The sequence below is a fragment of the Calonectris borealis genome, chromosome 31, assembly GCF_964195595.1.
Source record: "Calonectris borealis chromosome 31, bCalBor7.hap1.2, whole genome shotgun sequence".
NCBI classification, from domain to species: Eukaryota; Metazoa; Chordata; class Aves; order Procellariiformes; family Procellariidae; genus Calonectris; species Calonectris borealis.
This window is the reverse complement of record NC_134342.1, coordinates 292421-310025: the sequence shown is the minus strand read 5'-3', so window position 1 is coordinate 310025 and position 17605 is coordinate 292421. Positions and strand designations below refer to the sequence as shown.

General features: G+C 73.2%; 5 protein-coding genes across 11 annotated transcripts; 4 read left to right on the top strand and 1 right to left on the bottom strand.

The window, feature by feature from the left end:
- Window positions 1–3150: 3150 nt before the first annotated feature.
- On the top strand, window positions 3151–5618 carry ACP5 (acid phosphatase 5, tartrate resistant). The gene is made up of 4 exons (XM_075134068.1): window positions 3151–3505; window positions 3753–3880; window positions 4221–4572; window positions 5138–5618. The coding sequence occupies exons 1-4, from the start codon at window positions 3254–3256 to the stop codon at window positions 5372–5374; spliced, it is 969 nt and encodes a 322-aa protein (XP_074990169.1). The 5' UTR covers window positions 3151–3253; the 3' UTR covers window positions 5375–5618.
- A 160-nt stretch (window positions 5619–5778) lies between these two features.
- On the top strand, window positions 5779–7041 carry ELOF1 (elongation factor 1). Its single transcript, XM_075134129.1, has 4 exons — window positions 5779–5862; window positions 6040–6157; window positions 6405–6475; window positions 6600–7041. The coding sequence occupies exons 2-4, from the start codon at window positions 6042–6044 to the stop codon at window positions 6662–6664; spliced, it is 252 nt and encodes an 83-aa protein (XP_074990230.1). The 5' UTR covers window positions 5779–5862; window positions 6040–6041; the 3' UTR covers window positions 6665–7041.
- A 593-nt stretch (window positions 7042–7634) lies between these two features.
- Window positions 7635–11804, bottom strand: CNN1 (calponin 1). Its single transcript, XM_075134128.1, has 7 exons — window positions 11416–11804; window positions 10280–10401; window positions 9979–10045; window positions 9721–9858; window positions 9157–9267; window positions 8781–8927; window positions 7635–8049 (listed from the first exon to the last, which is right to left on the bottom strand). The coding sequence occupies exons 1-7, from the start codon at window positions 11476–11478 to the stop codon at window positions 7822–7824; spliced, it is 876 nt and encodes a 291-aa protein (XP_074990229.1). The 5' UTR covers window positions 11479–11804; the 3' UTR covers window positions 7635–7821.
- Window positions 11805–12388: 584 nt separating this feature from the next.
- On the top strand, window positions 12389–15604 carry ECSIT (ECSIT signaling integrator). 2 transcript variants are annotated; one of them, XM_075134095.1, is made up of 7 exons: window positions 12389–12575; window positions 12937–13351; window positions 13444–13667; window positions 14318–14372; window positions 14650–14798; window positions 15139–15241; window positions 15316–15604. In XM_075134095.1, the coding sequence occupies exons 1-7, from the start codon at window positions 12513–12515 to the stop codon at window positions 15585–15587; spliced, it is 1281 nt and encodes a 426-aa protein (XP_074990196.1). In that variant the 5' UTR covers window positions 12389–12512; the 3' UTR covers window positions 15588–15604. The 2 variants fall into 2 exon arrangements, with proteins under 2 accessions (XP_074990196.1, XP_074990197.1); XM_075134096.1 differs by having other exon boundaries at window positions 14318–14368; window positions 15139–15442.
- A 295-nt stretch (window positions 15605–15899) lies between these two features.
- ZNF653 (zinc finger protein 653) lies at window positions 15900–17550 on the top strand. Of its 6 annotated transcripts, none has more exons than XR_012670488.1 (4): window positions 15900–16210; window positions 16302–16367; window positions 16814–16868; window positions 17383–17418. XR_012670488.1 is itself a non-coding variant. In XM_075134182.1 (4 exons), the coding sequence occupies exons 1-3, from the start codon at window positions 15915–15917 to the stop codon at window positions 16861–16863; spliced, it is 390 nt and encodes a 129-aa protein (XP_074990283.1). In that variant the 5' UTR covers window positions 15900–15914; the 3' UTR covers window positions 16864–16868; window positions 17380–17550. The 6 variants fall into 6 exon arrangements, 5 of the variants coding, with proteins under 5 accessions (XP_074990283.1, XP_074990282.1, XP_074990279.1 ...); XM_075134182.1 differs by having other exon boundaries at window positions 16324–16367; window positions 17380–17550; XM_075134181.1 differs by having other exon boundaries at window positions 16324–16367; window positions 17383–17474.
- Window positions 17551–17605: the final 55 nt, after the last annotated feature.

The following is a 17605-nucleotide window of genomic DNA, read 5'->3' as shown; positions in this document are numbered from 1 at the left end:
CGGGGTCCAACCCCGCTTGGGGTCAAACCCCCCCCTTCCCCCGGGTTTGGGGTCAAACCCCCCCATTTTGGGTCAGACCCCCCCATCTGGGGCCCATCCCCCTTTTGGGGTTAAACCCCCCCCTTTTTGGTCCAATCTCCCCATTTGTGGGTCCCACTCCCCCCCTGGGTTGAGCCCCCATCTTTAGGGTCAACCCCCCCTCCAATTTGATGCCCCCCCCCAGGGTCAAACCCCCCCTCGGGGTCAAACCTCCCATTCTGGGGTCAAACCCCCCTTTCCGGGTTCCCCCCCCCAGCTCTCCAAGTGCTTTTTTGGGGGAACCCCCCAATTTTCCCTGATTTTGCCCATCGGGGTGTACCCCCCCGCCCCCCCCCGGCAATTTTGTGTTTTTTAGTATCGTTTTTTGGGTAGTTTTGCTCCGGCCCTGCGAGCCGGGGGTCACGGGGGGTCACCGGGGTCACAGGGGTCACCGGGCGCCCCAATTCCCAACATGGGGCCCATGCCCGGGGGGTGGAAGAAGGAGGGCAGCCGGGGGAGGGGGGGGAATTTGTGGGCATTTTGCTCATTTTGGGGTTTTCTGCACCTTTGGCTGATTTCGGTGGCGGGGGATGGGATGGGGCCCCCCCACCCCGGGCAGTCTGGGGGGGTCCAGACCCCCCGCCCCCGGCCCCCGGGTTTTGGGGTCAGATGGACCAAAATTGCATTTGCCTTAGACCCCCCCGTGTGCCTTCCCCCCCCCCCCCAAAGGGGTCCCCCCAAAATGGGGACAATCATTAGGGCCCTCGTTTTGGGGACCCCCGCTCTGGGGTGAACCCTCTCCCCTGGGTTTTTGGGACCCCCCTGGAACCCCCCACCAGCAGTGCGCCCCCCCCGGGAAACAGGCCCCCCCCCAATTATTGGGCTCCCCCCATTTTGGGGCCCCCGTTGGGGCCCCCCACCAGCAATGGGGCCCCCAACATTTGGGGACCCCCCACCAGCAATGGGCCCCTCCCCGGGCAGTGGGGACCCCCCCCCAGTTCGGGTACCCCGAAATCGGGACCCCCGTGTGTCCCCCCCCCCACGCCCTGGGTGGGGGGGGTGGTGTTGGGGGGCGTCGCTGTCGGGGCCCCCCCCCCACACCAGCCTTGCACATTTGGGGACCCCCAGGTCGCCCCTCACCCCCGCACGTGGTAGTGACGTCATTTCCCGTTGGGGTGGGTCGGCCCCTCCCCCCAGATCGAGGAGAAAAGGAAAAAAAAAAAAAAAAACCCCAAAGGCGCCGCCCGCGAGCGGGAAGGAGGAAAAAATCCGCGGAAAAGGGGCAAAAAAAGACAAAAAAAGGAAATAAAGTGTCGTACCCGCCCCGCCCCGCCTCGGCCCGCGGGGGGATGGGGGGTCGCGGGGGGGGGGCTGCGCCCACCGGCGGACGGTCCCCACGGCAACGGGGTCCCCTTAGCAACGGGGTGTCGCGGTGATGGGCTCCCCATCGCGACCCTGGGGGGGTCCCTCACCGGGCGCCAGGGTCCTCAACCGGGGGGTGGGGCGGGGGGGGGGCAACGGAACTCCGTCCCCCTTCCCGGAACTGGGGGGGTCCCGGGGGGGGGGGGGGGCGCGGACACCCCGAGAGCAGCCCCAAAACAGGCCGATTTCTCCCCATTCCGCGCGGGGCGCTGGGGGGGGGGGCAGGAGGAACCCAGGTGTCCGGGCCCCTCCCCCGCAGCTGCACGAGGCAAAGGGCGGTGCCCGCCCCCACCCCCACCCCCACCCCTGCAGGGACCCGGCCCCCCCCCCTCCCCGCGGGGCCTTGCTGCCCCTCCCGGAGAGGACCCGGGACCCCCCGGGACTCCCCGACCCCCGGGACCCCCCGGCCCCGGAGGGCCCCGGGCCGGTGAGGTGGGGACCCCCCCAGTAAGGGACCCCCCTCCCCAGTAAGGGACCCCCAAACACGCCCAGTAAGGGACCCCCGCGTCCGTCTGCCCCCCCCTGCACGTGGCCTCGTTGGAAAACGTGGGGGGGATCCCGGGGGGGGGGCACTGGGGCATCTGGGTCCCGGGGGGGTCACTGGGGGATCTGGGTCCCGGGGGGGGGCGGTCCCGGTCGCCGGGGTCCCGCATGAGCCGTGACGTGGCGGTGGCTTGAGGGGATTTGGGGCATTTCGGGCATTTCCGGCTGATCCCCCTCGGGCCCCCCAGTGCTCCCAGTGCTCCCAGTGCCCTGCGGCCCGCCCCCCCCCCCCCCCCCCCCGCGGCGGCCCCGTGTCACCGCGAGGCGTCAGGTGACGGCGGGGCCGGGGGGGCTCCGGGCGGCGCGACCCCACTTCCCCTTTTGGGCCCATAAAGCGCCGGAGGGGACACGCGAGGGGACACGCGAGGGGACACGAGGGTGAGTGGCCCCCGGCCTCGCGGAGGGGGGGCGGCCTGGACACCTGGGTGCCTTTCCCATACTGGGGGAGCTGCGCCGGATGCCTGGGTCCCCGCTCTGCCCTGGGGGGGTGCTGGGGACCCCCCCGGACACCTGGGTCCCATGGGAGGGGACCGGGACCACCTGGACACCTGGGTACCGTGGGTGGGGACCAGGACCCCTGGGACCCCTCTAGGTGCCTGGGTCCTGTGGGAGGGGTCCAGGACCACCTGGATGCCTGGGCCGCATGGGTGGTGGCCGTGACCCCTGGCACCCCTCTGGACGCCTGGGTCCCATGGGTGGGGACCAGGACCCCTGGGACCCCTCTGGACGCCTGGGTCCCGTGGGTGGGGGTCGGGACCCCTGGGACCCCCCTGGACGCCTGGGTCCTGTGGGTGGGTGCCAGAACCCCTGGGACCCCCCAGACACCAGGGTCCCATGATTGGGGGCCGGGATCCTGGGGACCCCCCTGGACGCCTGGGTCCCATGGGTGAGGGCCGGGACCCCTGGGACCCCCCCAGATGCCTGGGTTCCATGGGTGGGGGCCGGGACCCCGGAGACCCCTCAGACACCAGGGTCCCATGGGTGAGGGCCGGGACCCCTGGGACCCCCCCAGATGCCTGGGTTCCATGGGCGGGGGCCGGGACCCCGGAGACCCTTCAGACACCTGGGTCTCATGGGTGGGGGCTGGGATCCCTGGGATCCCCTGGACGCCTGGGTCCCATGAGAGGCGTCTGGGACCACCTGGACGCCTGCGTCCTATGGGTGAGGTCTGGGACCCCTGGGACCCAACCTGGACACCTGGGTCCCTTGGGTGGGGGCTGGGACCCCTGGGACCCCCCAGACACCGGGGTCCCATGGGCACCCTCTGCAGATGCTGGCGCTGCTGTGGATGACGGTGACGGTGACGGTGGCAGCCGGGGGGGACCCTGAGGGGGCGGTGCAGTTCTTGGCGGTGGGTGACTGGGGGGGGGTGCCTGACCCCCCTTTCGCCACCCCCCGCGAGGTGGCCACGGCGGCGGCCATGGGACGTGCGGCCACCGACCTGGGTGCTGACTTCGTCCTCGCCCTGGGGGACAACTTCTACTACGAGGGGGTGCGGGACGAGTGGGACCCCCGCTTCCAGGTACAGCCCCACATCTCCCAGCGGGGCATTTGGGGGGGGGCTGTGGGGGAACCCCTATCTCTGGGGGGGGGGCAAAATCTCAGGGGGGACCCCCAGGACCTCCCTGAGGGGGACCCAAATGTCCCCAGGGGGGTTGTGGGGAGCCTGGCTGGGCGCACTGTGCTCAGCTCCCCCTGTCCCCCACATGTCCCCATCCCGTGTCCCCATGTCTCTCTCTGTCCCCCGGCCCCCCCCGCCCCCCCGGCAGGAGACCTTTGAGCAGGTGTTCACGGCCCCGGGGCTGCGGGAGCTGCCCTGGTTCGTGCTGGCTGGGAACCACGACCACGCCGGGAACGTCACCGCGCAGCTGGCGTACGGCCACCGCTCCCCCCGATGGTAGGGACCCCCCAGGACAACCGGGACCCCTGTGCAGCTGCTGTTCCCTGCCCATGTCCCCAAGTCCCCCCGGGGTGTCCCCAGGGTGTCCCCAAGCCCCCCCGTACACCGCAAGCACTTCCCGCACTACTGCTACAGCCTGTGCCTGGTGCTGGGGTGTCCCCGGGGTGTCCCCAGGTCTCTCCAGGGTGTCCCCAGGGTGTCCCCAAGCCCCCTCCCATGTCCTACAGGCACTTCATGCACTACTACAGCCTGTGCCTAGTGCTGGGGTGTCCCCGCGGTATCCCCAAGTCCCCCTGCGGTGTCCCCAGGGTGTCCCCAAGCCCCCCGTGTCCTGCAGGAACTTCCCGCACTACTACTACAGCCTGCGCCTCTCCCTGCCGGGCACCAACGCCTCGGCCCGGCTGCTGGTGCTGGACACGGTGCTGCTCTGCGGCGGCGGGGACGACTTCGGGGCGGGGGGTGCCCCCCAGGGCCCCCGGGACGTGGGGGCGGCGGCAGCGCAGCTGGCCTGGCTGCGGGGACGCCTGGCCGCCGCGCGGCACGACCGCTACGTGCTGGTGGCCGGGCATTACCCAGTGTGGTCGGTGGCCGAGCACGGCCCTACCGCCTGCCTGGTGCGGCTGCTGCGGCCGCTGCTGCGGCGCCACCGCGTCACCGCCTATCTCTGCGGCCACGACCACAACCTGCAGGTGAGCCCAGGGACCCCCCAGACCCCGCCATGGGACCCCGGCGTCCAGGGGACCACCCAAAACCTGACACGGGATCCTGGTGTCTGGGGGGCCCCCCTCAATGGGACCCCGGTGTCCAGGGGACTCCCCAGACGCCCCCCACTGGACCCCAGTGTCCAGGGACCCCTTAAAACCTGACATGGGATCCTGGTGTCTGGGGGCCCACCGCAATGGAACCCCAGCATCCGAGGAACCCCCAGGCCCCCCCATGGGACCCCAGTGTCCAGGGACCCCCCAAAACCTGACACAGGATTCCAGTTTCTGGGGGGCCCCCCTCAATTGGACCCTGTTATCCAGGGGGACCCCTAGACCCCTCTGTGGGACCCCAGTGTCCAGGGACCCCCCAAAACCTGACACGGGATCCCAGTCTCTGGGGCCCCTCCCATGGGACCCTGGCATCCAGGGGACCCCCCTCTGACCCCACGGTGTCACTGTCCCCTGCTGGGGGGGTGGGCAGGGTGCCGGTGCCCAGGGCGGGGATCCTGCCATCCTGGGGACCCCTGACCCCCCGTCTTTGCCCCCCCAGTTCCTGGAGGAGGGGGGGGTGGGCTACGTGGTGAGCGGCGCCGGCAACTTCGTGGAGGAGTCCCAGCGCCACGGGGGGGCCGTGCCGCCCGGCTCCCTCCGCTTCTTCTTCGGGGCGCCCGCGTCCCCCGGCGGCTTTGCCCACCTGCGCCTGGATGCCCACGCGGCCACCGTCACCTTCCTGGAGGCCACCGGCCGCGTCCTCTACCGTGTGGCCCTGGCCCCCCGTGACCTCTGACCCCCGCGACCCTGAAGGACACCAGGACCCGCCACACGGGGGGACACCGTCACGGACCCCCTCTGTCGCCAGGCCGCGGGGACCCCCCGTGACCCTTGACCTGGGGGACACAGGGCAGGACCCTGTGACCCCTGACCTCGGGGAGACAGGGCGGGACCCCCGTGACCCCTGACCTCGGGGACCCCAGGGCCCTGTGGGAGCCCCCCCGCGGGTCCCCAGTGCCCCCCCCCCCCAATAAAGGGTTTTGGACGGAGCCGTCGCGATCGATCGCCCCAAAACCGCCGCGTTTCGCCCCAGGCCGCGGGGGGCGGGGCAACCCTCGGGCCACGCGGTGGCAGCGGCCACTCGGCCCCGCCTCCGCTGCCGGTTGGCTGGAGCCGCGCGTCCGTCACCCAGTGGGCGGGGCCGGGGCCGCTTCCGGGTCGCCGCGGCGGAAGCGCCGGTCGCCGGGGGAAACGCGGCGGGAGCGGAGCGGGCCGGGGCGGCAGGTGGGGCCGGGCCAGGGGTCCCGGGGGGTCCCGGGGGGTCGCGCTCGCCCCCGTCGTGGCCCGTTGCGGGTCGGGGTCGCGCCCGCGGGGGCTCCCGGAGTCCGGGCCCCGGCGGGGGGGCGGGCAGGGCCCAGCCGGGCCCCCGGCCCGTGACCGGCTTCGTGGCGGTTCCCGCAGCCATGGGGCGCCGCAAGTCCAAGCGGAAGCCGCCGCCCAAGAAGAAGGTGACGGGGACGCTGGAGACGCAGTTCACCTGCCCCTTCTGCAACCACGAGAAGTCCTGCGACGTCAAGATGTGAGCGGGGGGGCGCGGCCGGGGGGGGGCACCGAGGGGGGCACGGCGGTGAGTGGGGAGGCACGGCCCGGGGGGGGACGCGGCCGGGGGGCGGCATGGCCGGGGCGGGGGGCACGGACCGAGGGGGGCACGGCGGGGGGGTTGGCACGGACCGGGGGGACGGGGGGCACGGACCGGGTGGGGGGCATGGACCGGGGGGGGGCAAAGCCAGGGGCCGCCCGTAGCAGCCTGTCCCCTGCTGCCCCAGGGACCGCGCCCGCAACACGGGGGTGATCTCCTGCACCGTCTGCCTGGAGGAGTTCCAGACGCCCATCACCTGTATCCTTAGTGGGCCCCCTTCCCCCCTTCCCCACCCCTCTAGGGTCCCCCCACCCTCCTCCCCACCCCGCATCCCCCCGGACCCCCCTCTGCTTCCCTGTTAGTGCCTTAACGTCCCCCCGAGACCTGTCGGAGCCAGTGGACGTCTACAGCGACTGGATCGACGCCTGCGAAGCTGCCAACCAGTAACGGCTGGGGCAGCCCCTGCCCGGAGCTCAGCTCCAGACCCCCGGGTGGGGAGTCCTGTCCCTGCCCCGAGGCCCGCGGGGGGTCCCGTCCCTGCCGCCCCTTCGTGGCATTTTCTTTACATTTTCTATTTTTCTGTCCCGAGGCACCGGGGCTCCGGGTCACGCAGGGACCCTGCACGCTGGGGAGGGGACCCCTGGGGGAGGGGGCTCGCCTGGCCCTGCTGGGACTTGTCCCCGTCCCAGGCGCTTAATTGCTGCTCGCCAGCGAGCTGCAGGGACCGCGCAGGAGCGGGGCCACAGGAACGAGGTCCGGGCGCATGGGCAACGCGTTTCGGCCGAGCCGCCCTTGAATAAACGCCCTCGCAGGGCCGGGCCAGGGCTCCATGTCCTTGTCACTGGCAGCGCCACGGCGAGAGGCACGGGGACGTGTGGGGTCTGTGGGGACGTGCAGGGACACGTGGGGACGGCCACGACAAGGCTCAGTGTCGCTAACGAATCCTCTCTGGTTTCACAGCTACGCTTGGCCACCAGCTCCTAAACTTGGGGACCCCCATTACCCCCCAGGGACCTCGTTAGGGTCAACTTTGTCATCATGGGTGCCCGCGTGGGTAGGGGGGGCTGGGGGGGTCACCCCAGGCTTGGTGCTGCCCCAGCATGGGGAACCTGGGTGTCCACGGTCACCCCTGTCCCCCTTGCAGCACCTTCGGGCTCTCTGGCCACCGTCTGTCCCCCTGACCTCCCCCCCGTGCCCCCTCTGTGTCTTGGTGTCCCTTTGTCCCTGTTCCCCTTCGATGTCCCGCTGTCCCCTGTGTGCCTCAGTGTCCCCCTGTCCCATCTCAGTGCCTCACTGCCCCCCACCTCCTCCTGTCCCTCCCCGCCTCGTGTCCCCCCAGCCCTGAGCCTCGCTGGCCCCTGGAGTCCCCCCCCCATGCCTCGTCGTCCCCCGTGCTGGCGCCCACGGAGGCGGCAGGTTTGCGTGTGGGTTTTATTGTGCCTCGGTGGCTTCACACGGGGGGGGCAGCAGCGGCGGGGCCAGACCCCCTGGCCGAACCCCCCCGGGCCGAGCCGGCCCCGCGGGGCTGGTGGCGCGGTGAGGCCGGTGCGGTGCGGCCCTGCGCGGGGCAGGGCGGTGCGGTGCAAGTAGCCGCGGGCCGGCGGCTACTGGGAGTTGTAGAAGCCGTCGAGGCCGTCCTCGCCCAGCAGCTCGGGGCCGCCGCAGTACTTGGGGTCGTAGACCTGCCGCGGCAGCCCGTACACCGTCATGCCCTGCTGCGAGGCGCCCTTGTTGCTGCCCATCTGCAGCCCGATGGTCAGCGTGTCGCAGCGCTCCATCCCCAGCGCCGGCTCGAAGATCTGCCGCTTCGTCCCCGGCGCCGTCATCCCCGCCTGGGCAGGGGCAGCGTTGGGGAGGGGTGGTCTCGGCCTCCCCAGGGGTCCCTCGGCCTCCCCGTGGGGACTGGCGGGGACCCTCAGCCTCCTCGAGGGTCCCTCAGCCTCCCCTGAGTGTCCCTCCGCCTCCTCGTGGGGACTGGGGGTGTCCCTTGTCCTCCCCCAAGGGTCCCTTGTCCTTCCCGTGGGTCTGGGGGGGTCCCTTGTCCTCCCCTGAGGATCCCTCAGCCTCCCCTGAGTGTCCCTCGGCCTCCCCGTGGGGACTGGGGGGGACCCTCAGCCTCCCCTGAGTGTCCCTCGGCCTCCCCGTGGGGACTGGGGGGGTCCCTTGTCCTCCCTGTGGGTCTGGGGGAATCCCTCAGCCTCCCCCGAGGGTCCCTAAGTCTCCCCGTGGATCTGGGGGGGGTCCCCCTGTCCTCTCCAGGGGACCAGAAGGGGCCCCTTGTCCTCCCCCAAGGGTCCTTCGTCCTCCCCAGGTGTCCCTCGGCCTCCTTAGGGGACGACATCTCAGGATGTCGGGGGCGCTGGGGGCCCCCCATCCTCCCCCCCTGCTGCCCATGGGGTCTCCCTGACCCCCTCCCTCCGGTGCCACGTCCCCACGTCCCTTTGCCTCGCTGACCCTGACACTGGCGTCTCCCGGGGACATCAGTGTCCCTGTGTCCCCATACCTGCCTGGCCCCACACAGTGGGGTCCCCGCAGGGGTGTCTGTGTCCCCCCCCGTCCCCACCTGGCTGGCGCCCTTGTTGGTGCCCATCTGGAGGCTGATGGTGGCCTGGTCCAGGGGCTGGTCCGTCCCCAACTTGGGATCGTAGAGGTGCCGCCGCGTCCCGTACGCCGTCATGCCCTGCTGGCTGGCGAACTTGTTGGTGCCCATCTGGGGACGGGGGGGAGGGGGTCACGGGTGGGGACAGGGACGGTGTCCCCTACGGCACCGGCCAGCCCCAAGACGCTGGGACTGCCCCCCCGCCACCGTCCACAGCGGAAGCCCATGTCCCCAAGAGACCCCCCTGGGCACCCCATGTGCCCCGAGGTCCCCCAGAATCCCCCATGCACCCCCTGTGCCCCCCCATGTCCTTGTCCCCCCCCGTCTGTCCCCGCGGCACCTGGAGGCCGATGATGTTCCTGCCCTCGCGCAGCTTCTCGGGGTGGAAGCGCCGCTGCTGCTTCTCCGCGTACTTCACCCCCAAACCCACGTTGTTCCCCTTCGTCTTGGCCTGCGCGAGACCCTGAGGCTCGGGGTGCGCACAGGCCCTCGCCCCACCGGAGCCCCCAGACCCATATTTGTCCCCAGTTCCCCTGAGACTGCCCCAAAGCTCCCCCAGGCCCCTCGCCCTCAGGCCCCCCGAGACCCCAAATACCCCCCAGGGCTCCCCCGAGCAGGTGAGGGCAACAGGAGAGGGCTGGACCCGCGTGTGGTTGGTGCCTCCCAGGGGATGTTGGGAGCCGCCGAGACCCCCCAGCCACCCCCCAGGACCCCAGAGGACCCCGTCCCACCCTGGCGGGGTCACCTGGCTGGCGAGGACGATGAGGGTGGACTGGACCTGTGTGTGGTTGGCGTCCTCCAAGGGGGCATGGGGACCCTCCAGGGCCCCCCGCAGCCGCTCCCGCAGGACCCCCAAGGACCCCCAGGGACCCCCCAGGACCCCATCCCACCCCGGCGCGGTCACCTGGCTGGCGAGGGCGATGAGGGTGGACTGGACCTGCGTGTGGTTGGTGTTCTCGAAGAGGTCATTGGCCTCGAAGATGTCGTGGGGCTTCACCCCGTAGCGCGTGATGGCCCGCAGGAAGTTCCCGATGTTCTCCAGCTGCGCGCAGGTCAGCTCGGAGCCCGGACTCCCAGGGCCCGGACCCCCTGCATTCCCCCAGGGCCCCTCGTGGGCCCCCCCCGCCCCCAGCCCCGGCCCCCTGCCCGGGGCCCCCCTCACCTTGTGCCAGTTCTGGACGGGTTCGTTCACCTTCTGCACGGAGCCGGGTTGCAGCTTGTTGATGAGCCTGGGGGGGAGGGGGCCGGGGTCAGGGGCAGGGCAGGGGTCAAGGTCAGGGTCGGGGCAGGGGTCAGCCCCCATGGGTCAGGGTCAGCAGGGGGGCGAGGAATGGGGTCAAGATTGGGCTGAGTTCCCAGAGGGTAACCCCAGACTCAGGGGGTCAGGGGTCGGGGGGGGCTGTGCTCCCAAAGGACAGCCCGGTCCCTGAGCCAGGGTTGGGGTCAGAGGTCAGGGGTCATACTCGCAGAGGATGACGCCGTCCTTGAGGCCGTCCATGAAGCTGTCCCCGATGCGGCGGCCAGTGGTCCCCTCGATCCAGGCACGCAGCTCCCGCTCCCGCTGCAGGTCGTACTTCTGCGCCAGCTGGGGACGGGGGACAGTGTCAGCAGGACGTGGGAACACGGGGGACGTGGGGGACAGTGTCAGCAGGACATGGGGGATGTGGAGGACATGGGGGATGGGGGACAGCGTCAGCAGGACATGGGGACACGGGATGTGGGGGACGCTGTCAGAGGGACATGGGGAACGTGGGGGACAGCATCAGCAGGACATGGGGGATGTGGGGGACACTGTCAGAGGGACACGGGGACATGGGGGACACGGGGACACCATCAGGGGGATGTGGCAGACACGGTCAGGTGGGAGGATGCAGGAGGGGACGGGGGTCTGGGGGGTGCACAGGGGGACACGGGGGGAACACCGGGGCTCAGCCCCCGCCCCGGCGGGGGGGGGGGACAGCGCCCGACGTGGGTCCCCCAGCCGCGGGGAGGGGTTGGGGAGGCGGGGGGGGCCCGGGCCGGGGGGGGGCACCCGCCCCCCGCAGAGCGGGGAGGCCCCGCCGTCCGGGCCCCCCGCCCGCCCCGCCCCGGCGGGGTCCGGGCCCGCCGAACCTTTGCCCATATATAGCCCCGGGCCGCGGCCGCCCGCCCGCCGCGCTCCGACGCCTTATAAGGGCGCGCGGCGGGGCCGGGGGCGGCGGGGCCCCCCCCGGGCCACCCGGGGCCCCCCGGCTTAACCCTTCCCGCGCTGCTCCCCGCGGGCGGCGGCGGCCGGAGGGACGGGGGAGCCCCTCCCCCGCGGGGGGGAAACTGAGGCACGGCCGGGGAGACCCAGCGGTGCCCCCCCCGCACCCCGGGGGCACGGCGGGGACCCGGTGCCCGGTGCCTGGTGCCCCCGCTCCCCTCGGGCACGGCGGGGACCCAGAGCCGGGCGCCCACCGCCTCCCCCCCGCAGACCGGACCCCGGCGCCCGGGGCAGCACCAGGGACAGCGCCGGGTCCTGCCCCTACCCCCCGCCCGCGCCGGCCGGGTCCTGTCCCCCCTCCGGCCCCGGGTGGGGCCGGCCCGGCCCGGCCCGGTTCGGTTCGGTTCCGCCCACCTTATTCTTCACCTCGGCCGACAGCCCGTAGGCCGGCCCGCGGTTGAAGTGCGGGTTGGACATGGGGGGGTGCGGGAGGGTCGCGGTGGGTCGCGTCGGTTCGTCCTGGTCGGGGTCCGGGTCGGTCCCGGCTCGGCTCCGCTCGGCTCCGCTCGGCTCGGCTCGGCTCGGCCTGGGTCGGGTCGGTCCCTCCCGGGTCGCTCGTCCCGGTCCCGACCCGGCGCCGCCGCCACTTTTAAAAGTCGGCGGAGGGCGCGGAGCCCCCCCGGGCCGGGGCCGCCGCCAGCCAATCCGCGCTACCCGCCGCGCTGACGTCACCGCGGGGCGGGTGGTGGCGTCATTTTTTCCACATTTAGCGGGGGGATCCCGAGGGGGGCGGGGGAGCCCCGGGCCGCCCCCCCCCCTCCCCCCTCTCTCCCCTCCATCCCCTCCCGCCCCTCCCCCGCCCCACCCCCTGTCCCTGCTCCCTCCCCTCCCCCCCCCGACGGGGTCCCCCCAGCCCCTGGGGGGGGGGCGGAGCGCCGGGTACTCCCGGTGCCGTCAGCGGATTGGACTCCGCCGGCCGGGGGGGGCGGTTCGTCACGGGCGGGGAATGCGCTCCCCCCCGCCCCCACCCCCGGCCGGAGCCGCCGTTTCCATTTATAGCGGCCGTTGCAGCTCTGACGTCACCGTGCCGCGGGTGACATCACCGCGAGCCCCGGGCTCTGACATCACCCAGCTGTGCCCGAGGCCGCCGCTGTCCCCAGTCCTGACATCACAGTGTATCCCCGGCTCTGACATCACCGTGTAACTCCGGCGCTGACAGCACCGTGTAACCCCGGCGCTGAGCTCAGCCGTGGGGCCCGCTCTTACGTCACGGGGAACCCCTTCGAGCCCCGCCCCCCGCGCCGCCAATCACCGCCCCGGGCCCCGCCCCCAGGCGAGGGGCGCGCGGCGATTGGCTCTGCCGCCGGCCCCGCCTCCTGACCCGGAAGCGCTGGCCGGCGGGGTCGGCGGCACATGGCGGCGCCCAGCGGCGCGACCCCGTGGGGGGACCCCGGTGTCCGGCCGTGACCTCTGACCCGCCCGCGCCGACCCTGCGCTGACCCCGCGGCGCCATGAGGCTGCGCTGGGCCCGCGCGCTGCCGCGGGGGCTCTGGGGGGGCTGGGGAGCCCCGCAGGTGGGGAGGGGCCGGGCCGGGGGACGCGGGGGGAGATGGGGGGACACGGGGGGGGCCGGGACAGGGGACAGGGGGGGACACGGCGGGGGGGCGAGGACAGGGGACACGGGGGGACACGGGGGGTGGGCCGGGGGAATGGGCCAGGATGGGGGACACGGTGGGAGATGGGGGGGCACGGGGGGGGACATGGGGGGGGGCCTGGGGACATGGGGGGGCACGGGAGGACACGAGGGGGGGCCGGGCCGGGGCACACAGTGGGAGATGGGGGGACACGGGGGGTCTGCGGGCGGGGGGGGTGCCTCGTCCAGGGCCCCCAGCCCCCTCCCGGCCCCCTCCAGCCTCGGTCCCTCTCTCCCCCCAGGTCACTCGGAGCCTGTGCCAGGGCAGCAGCCGCCCGGCGGGGGACCCTCGGGGGGACCCTCGGGGGGACGCCTCGGGGGACGCCTCGGGGGACGCCTCAGGGGCCCCGGCGCGGCGCAGCCCCCCCCACGGGACGCAGGACGACGAGGGCCGGGGCCCCGCGGCCTTCGCGGCGGCGCTGGCGGCGTTGGAGCGGGTGCCCGGGCGCCGCGTGGGGCGGCTGGAGCTGGTGGCGGCAGCGCTGGCAGCCATGCCGGCGCTGGGGGTGGCGCGGCAGCGGGAGGCCTACCACCGCCTGCTGCGCCTGCTGCCCCGCGGGCCCTGGGTGCCCCGGGGGCCCCTCCAGCGCCTGCTGGCCCCCTTCCCCCGGCAGCAGGAGTGCGGCCTCCAGATCCTGGAGCAGATGGAGCGATATGGTGGGTGCGGGCAGGGGGAGGGGGAGCCCTGGGGGGCGAAGGGGGGGGACCCAGGCGCCTGGGTGCCCACGGACGCCTGGGTCCCCGTGCAGGCGTGGTGCCAGATGCGGAGACGCGGTTCCTGCTCCTGGGGATCTTCGGGCCCCGCAGCCGCCCCGTGCGCAAGTGCCAGCGGCTGCTGTACTGGCTGCCGCGGCTGCGCCACGTGGACCCCCACCCCCTGCCCCCCTGCCTGCCCCCCCCCGGCCTGGCGGCTGCCCGCCTCGGCCTGCGCCGAATCGCCAACGACCCCGACGCCCGTGTCACTGTCTACCAGGTGGGACACGGGGACAGGGAACATGAGGACGGGGATGTGGGGTTGGGGACGTTGGGGGACACGGGGGGCGTGGGGACATGGGGACATGGGGATGGGGACGTTGGGGGACATGGGGGGACATGGGGATGTGTGGATGGGGACGTTGGGGGACATGGGGACGCAGGGATGGGGACGTTGGGGGACGCAGGGATGGGGACGTTGGGGGACACAGGGAGACATGGGGACGTGGGGATGGGGATGTTGGGGGACACAGCGGGACATGAAGACGCAGGGATAGGGGACGTTGGGGGACACGAGGACATGGCGACGCAGGGATAGGGGATGTGGGGATGGGGACATTGGGGGACACAGGGGGACGTGGGGACTTGAAGACGCAGGGATGGGCAGACCAGGGGCGGGGGACCCGTGTCACTGCCCATGGGACGGGGATGGGGGGACGGGGACAGGGGCAGGGAACCCCCCTCACCATCAGCTGGGTGGGACATGGGGACATGGAGCTGGGGCGGGAGACGTGAGGTTGGGGGTGCAGAGGGGGCCCCCTCTGTCACCGTGTCTGGCTGGGCCCTCCTTGGGGACACAGTGCCCCAGCGAGGCCCCGATGTCCCCGGGTCGTTAAGAGGCGGGTGGTGACGACCGTTTGCCTCCTGCAGCGGCCAGTGCCGGATGAGGGGGACGACGAGGGCTCCGTCCAGCCCTACATCGTTGGTGAGCGCCGGGGAACCCAGGGGACCTGGGTGATGGGGGAGCATCTGGGGGGGAGACGTGTCTGGGGCGGGGACCCATGGATGTGGGGGAACGCTGGCACGTGGGGGACGCAGCGTGTGGGGTTGGGGACCCTGGCACGTGCCAGGTTCGGGGGAGCCTGGTGCAGAGGGAGCCCTGCGGTGTTGGGCGTGGGGTCCCCAGTGTTTGGGGGTCCCTTGTGTGGGGGTTTGGGGAACCCGGTGCTGGCGTGGGGTCCCCAGCTCCCCCCGCCCCACAGGCTGCCAGAGCCCGGAGCAGCAGGAGCTGCTGGCGCGGCACGGCCCGGCCCGGCCCGTCTTCGTGGAGGGGCCATTCCCCCTCTGGCTGCGCAGCACCCGCCTGTGCTACTACGTGCTGCGGGGGGACCCCCTGCCCCCCAACCTGCGGGTGAGCCCGACGGACCCCGGGGTTGGGATGAGATGGGAGGGGAGGGGGTCCCCGTGGCTCTGGAGGGGGTGGGATGGGCTAGCCATGGCCACAGAGGGGTCCCCCTGGCCCAGGAGAGAAGGGGATGGGACCCCCGTGGCCCAGGATGGGTGGGAGGGGACGGGGCCCCCATGGCCCCAGAGGGGAGGGGACGGGACCCTCATGGCCCAGGGTAGGAGGGGAGGCAGGGACGGGACCCCCACGGCCCTGGTGAGGAGGGGAGAGCAGGAGGGGACCCCCACGGCCCCGGTGGGGAGGGGAGCGCAGGCACAGGTAGGAGGGGGTCCCCTGCCCCTACCAGGAGGACCCCCCAGACCCCGAGCGCAGCCTCTACTACCCCCTGCACCTCGACCTGGACCTGGAGCGCGGCCCCTGGGACGACGACGACTTCGATGTGGAGGAGGGTAAGGCGAGGGGGCGGGGGGGCGAGGGGGGACCCTCGAGCCGCCCCCCGTCCCCCCTGACCCCTGCCCCACAGTGGAGGAGGGCCCCGTCTTCGCCCTCTGCATGGCGGGGGCGGGTGACCGGCGCACGCTGGGCCAGTGGATCGCGGGGCTGCAGGAGGCAAACCCCGTCCTGGGGCGCACCCCCGTCCTCTTCCGCCTGCGGGATGGGGACCCCCCGCCTGGCGCCCCCGGGGGGCCCCCCGCACCCCACCTGGGGGCTGCGTCCGCCACACTGGAGCCCCCCTACCCGCCGCGGGGGCATGGGCACGGCACCGGGGGCGAGGCTGCAGCCCCGGGGCAATAAAGGACGTGTCGCCGACAGAGGGGTGTCTTGTGTCGGGGGGGCCGGGGGAGCCCCGGGGCGGGGGGGGGGGGGGGGGGGGGGGCGCGGGCAGGGCTCCGCGCATGCGTACGGGGCGCCCAGACGCCGGCCGGGCAGAACCTGGCGGAAGCGCACGCGCGCATGCGTGCTGCGTGCCGGCGCGGCGCGCCATTGGTCCGACCGCTCTCCTTTGGCGCATGCGCACCGCCCCGCGCCTTCCTTCGCGAAAAACGGCGCGAGCGGGGCGGGAAGCGGAAGCGGCGGTGGCGTCATCGGCGGCGCGCCGCGGCGCGGGGCGGCCGGCCCGGCATGAGCGCGGCCGAGCGGGGCCCGGGCCCGGGCGCGGGGGGCGGCGGCCCCGGGGGCGGCCCCGCGGCGGAGCCGGGCGGCGGCGGGCGAAAAGCGAGGGGGCGGCCGCGGTTGACGGAATCGGACCGGGCGCGGCGGCGGTTGGAGTCGCGGAAGAAGTACGACGTGCGGCGGGTGTACCTGGGCGAGGCGCACGGGCCCTGGGTCGACCTGCGCCGCCGCAGCGGCTGGAGCGATGCCAAGCTGGCGGCCTACCTGCTGGGGCTGGAGCGGGGGCAGCGCGCCGGGCGGCGCGGGTGAGCGGGGCTCGGGGGGGCGGGGGGGGGGCTCGGTGCCCCTTCCCCTCCTGCAGCTCTCGGGGGGACGGGCGCCCCTCTCCGTCCCCAGGCCACCGTCCCTCTCTCCGCAGGAAGCCCTGGGAGCAGCTCCCTAAAAAGCCCAAACGGAAGAAAAGTGAGTGCTGGGGGGGCGGGCGAGGGCCGCCCTTGCCGGTGGGGGCCGGGGTGTGAGTGAGGCACCGCGGGCCCGGGGGGGCTGGGGGGCGATGGGGGCTGAGGCTGCGGTGTCTGGAGGTGCTGTGGAGCTGGTCGGGGGGTGCCGGGGGGCCTGCAGGGGCTGGGGGGCGATGGGGGCTGGGGCTGGAGGGGGCAGGGGGGTGGGTAGGGCAGGGGCTGGAGGCGGCAGTGGGTGCCATGGGGTCGGGCGGGGGGTGCCAGGCTGCCAGCAGCCCTCCCCCAGGGCGGCGGCGCAATGTGAACTGCTTGCGGCATGCGGTGATCTGGTACGAGGACCACCGGCAGCGCTGCCCCTACGAGCCGCGGCTGGCGGAGCTGGACCCCTCGGTGGGGCTCTACACCACGGCCGTCTGGCAGTGCGAGCGCGGGCACCGCTACTTCCAGGACCTGCACTCGCCCCTGCGGCCCCTCAGCGACTCCGACGGGGACAGTGACGACGGTGCGTTAGGGGGTAGGGGGGAGCTGTGGCGGCTGCGGCCCCCCGGGAAGGGAGCCGGGGGTGGGTAGGTGGGTAGCTTAGGTGGGTAGGGAGGATGCAGGGTCCCAGAGTGGGTTGAGTGCAATTTCTGGGGGTCTGGCTTGCGGGTTGGGGGCCCAAGGGACTCCTTTGGGCCTTGGGGGCGTTCTTTGTGTTGTGGGGGCATCCCTTTGGGGCTCGGGGGGGGTTCTTTGCAGGGTGGAGGTACTTCTTTGGGTTGAGGGAGGTTCTTTGCGGGGTGGGGGCACCTCTTTGGGGCTAGGGGGGGTTCTTTGCGGGGTGGGGGCATCCCTTTGGGGTTTGGGAGGTTCTTTGCAGGGTGGGGGTACTTCTTTGGGGCGCAGGGGGGCTCTTTGCAGGATGGGGGCACCCTGTTGGGGCTTGGGGGCATTCTTTGCGGGGTGGGGCCACCCCTGTGGGGCTTGGGGAGGGTTCCTTCTCGGGGAACCCCCTGATCTTCTCTCTCCTGCAGCAGCAGCTCCTGGCAGCTCCTCCTCCTCCTCGGGGGGCTGCAGCTCAGGCTCGGAGGCGACGCCAGGGGGGCCCCCGTCAGCAGCAGGGGGGGTGGCAGTGGCCCCCCCTGCGGGTCCAGGCCCCCCCCAGGGTGCTGCAGAGGAGCGGGGGGCAGCGCTGGAGGCTGTGGTCTGCGTGCCACTGCCGCTGCCTCTGCGGCTGGGCGCGGGGCGGGGGGCGCTTGC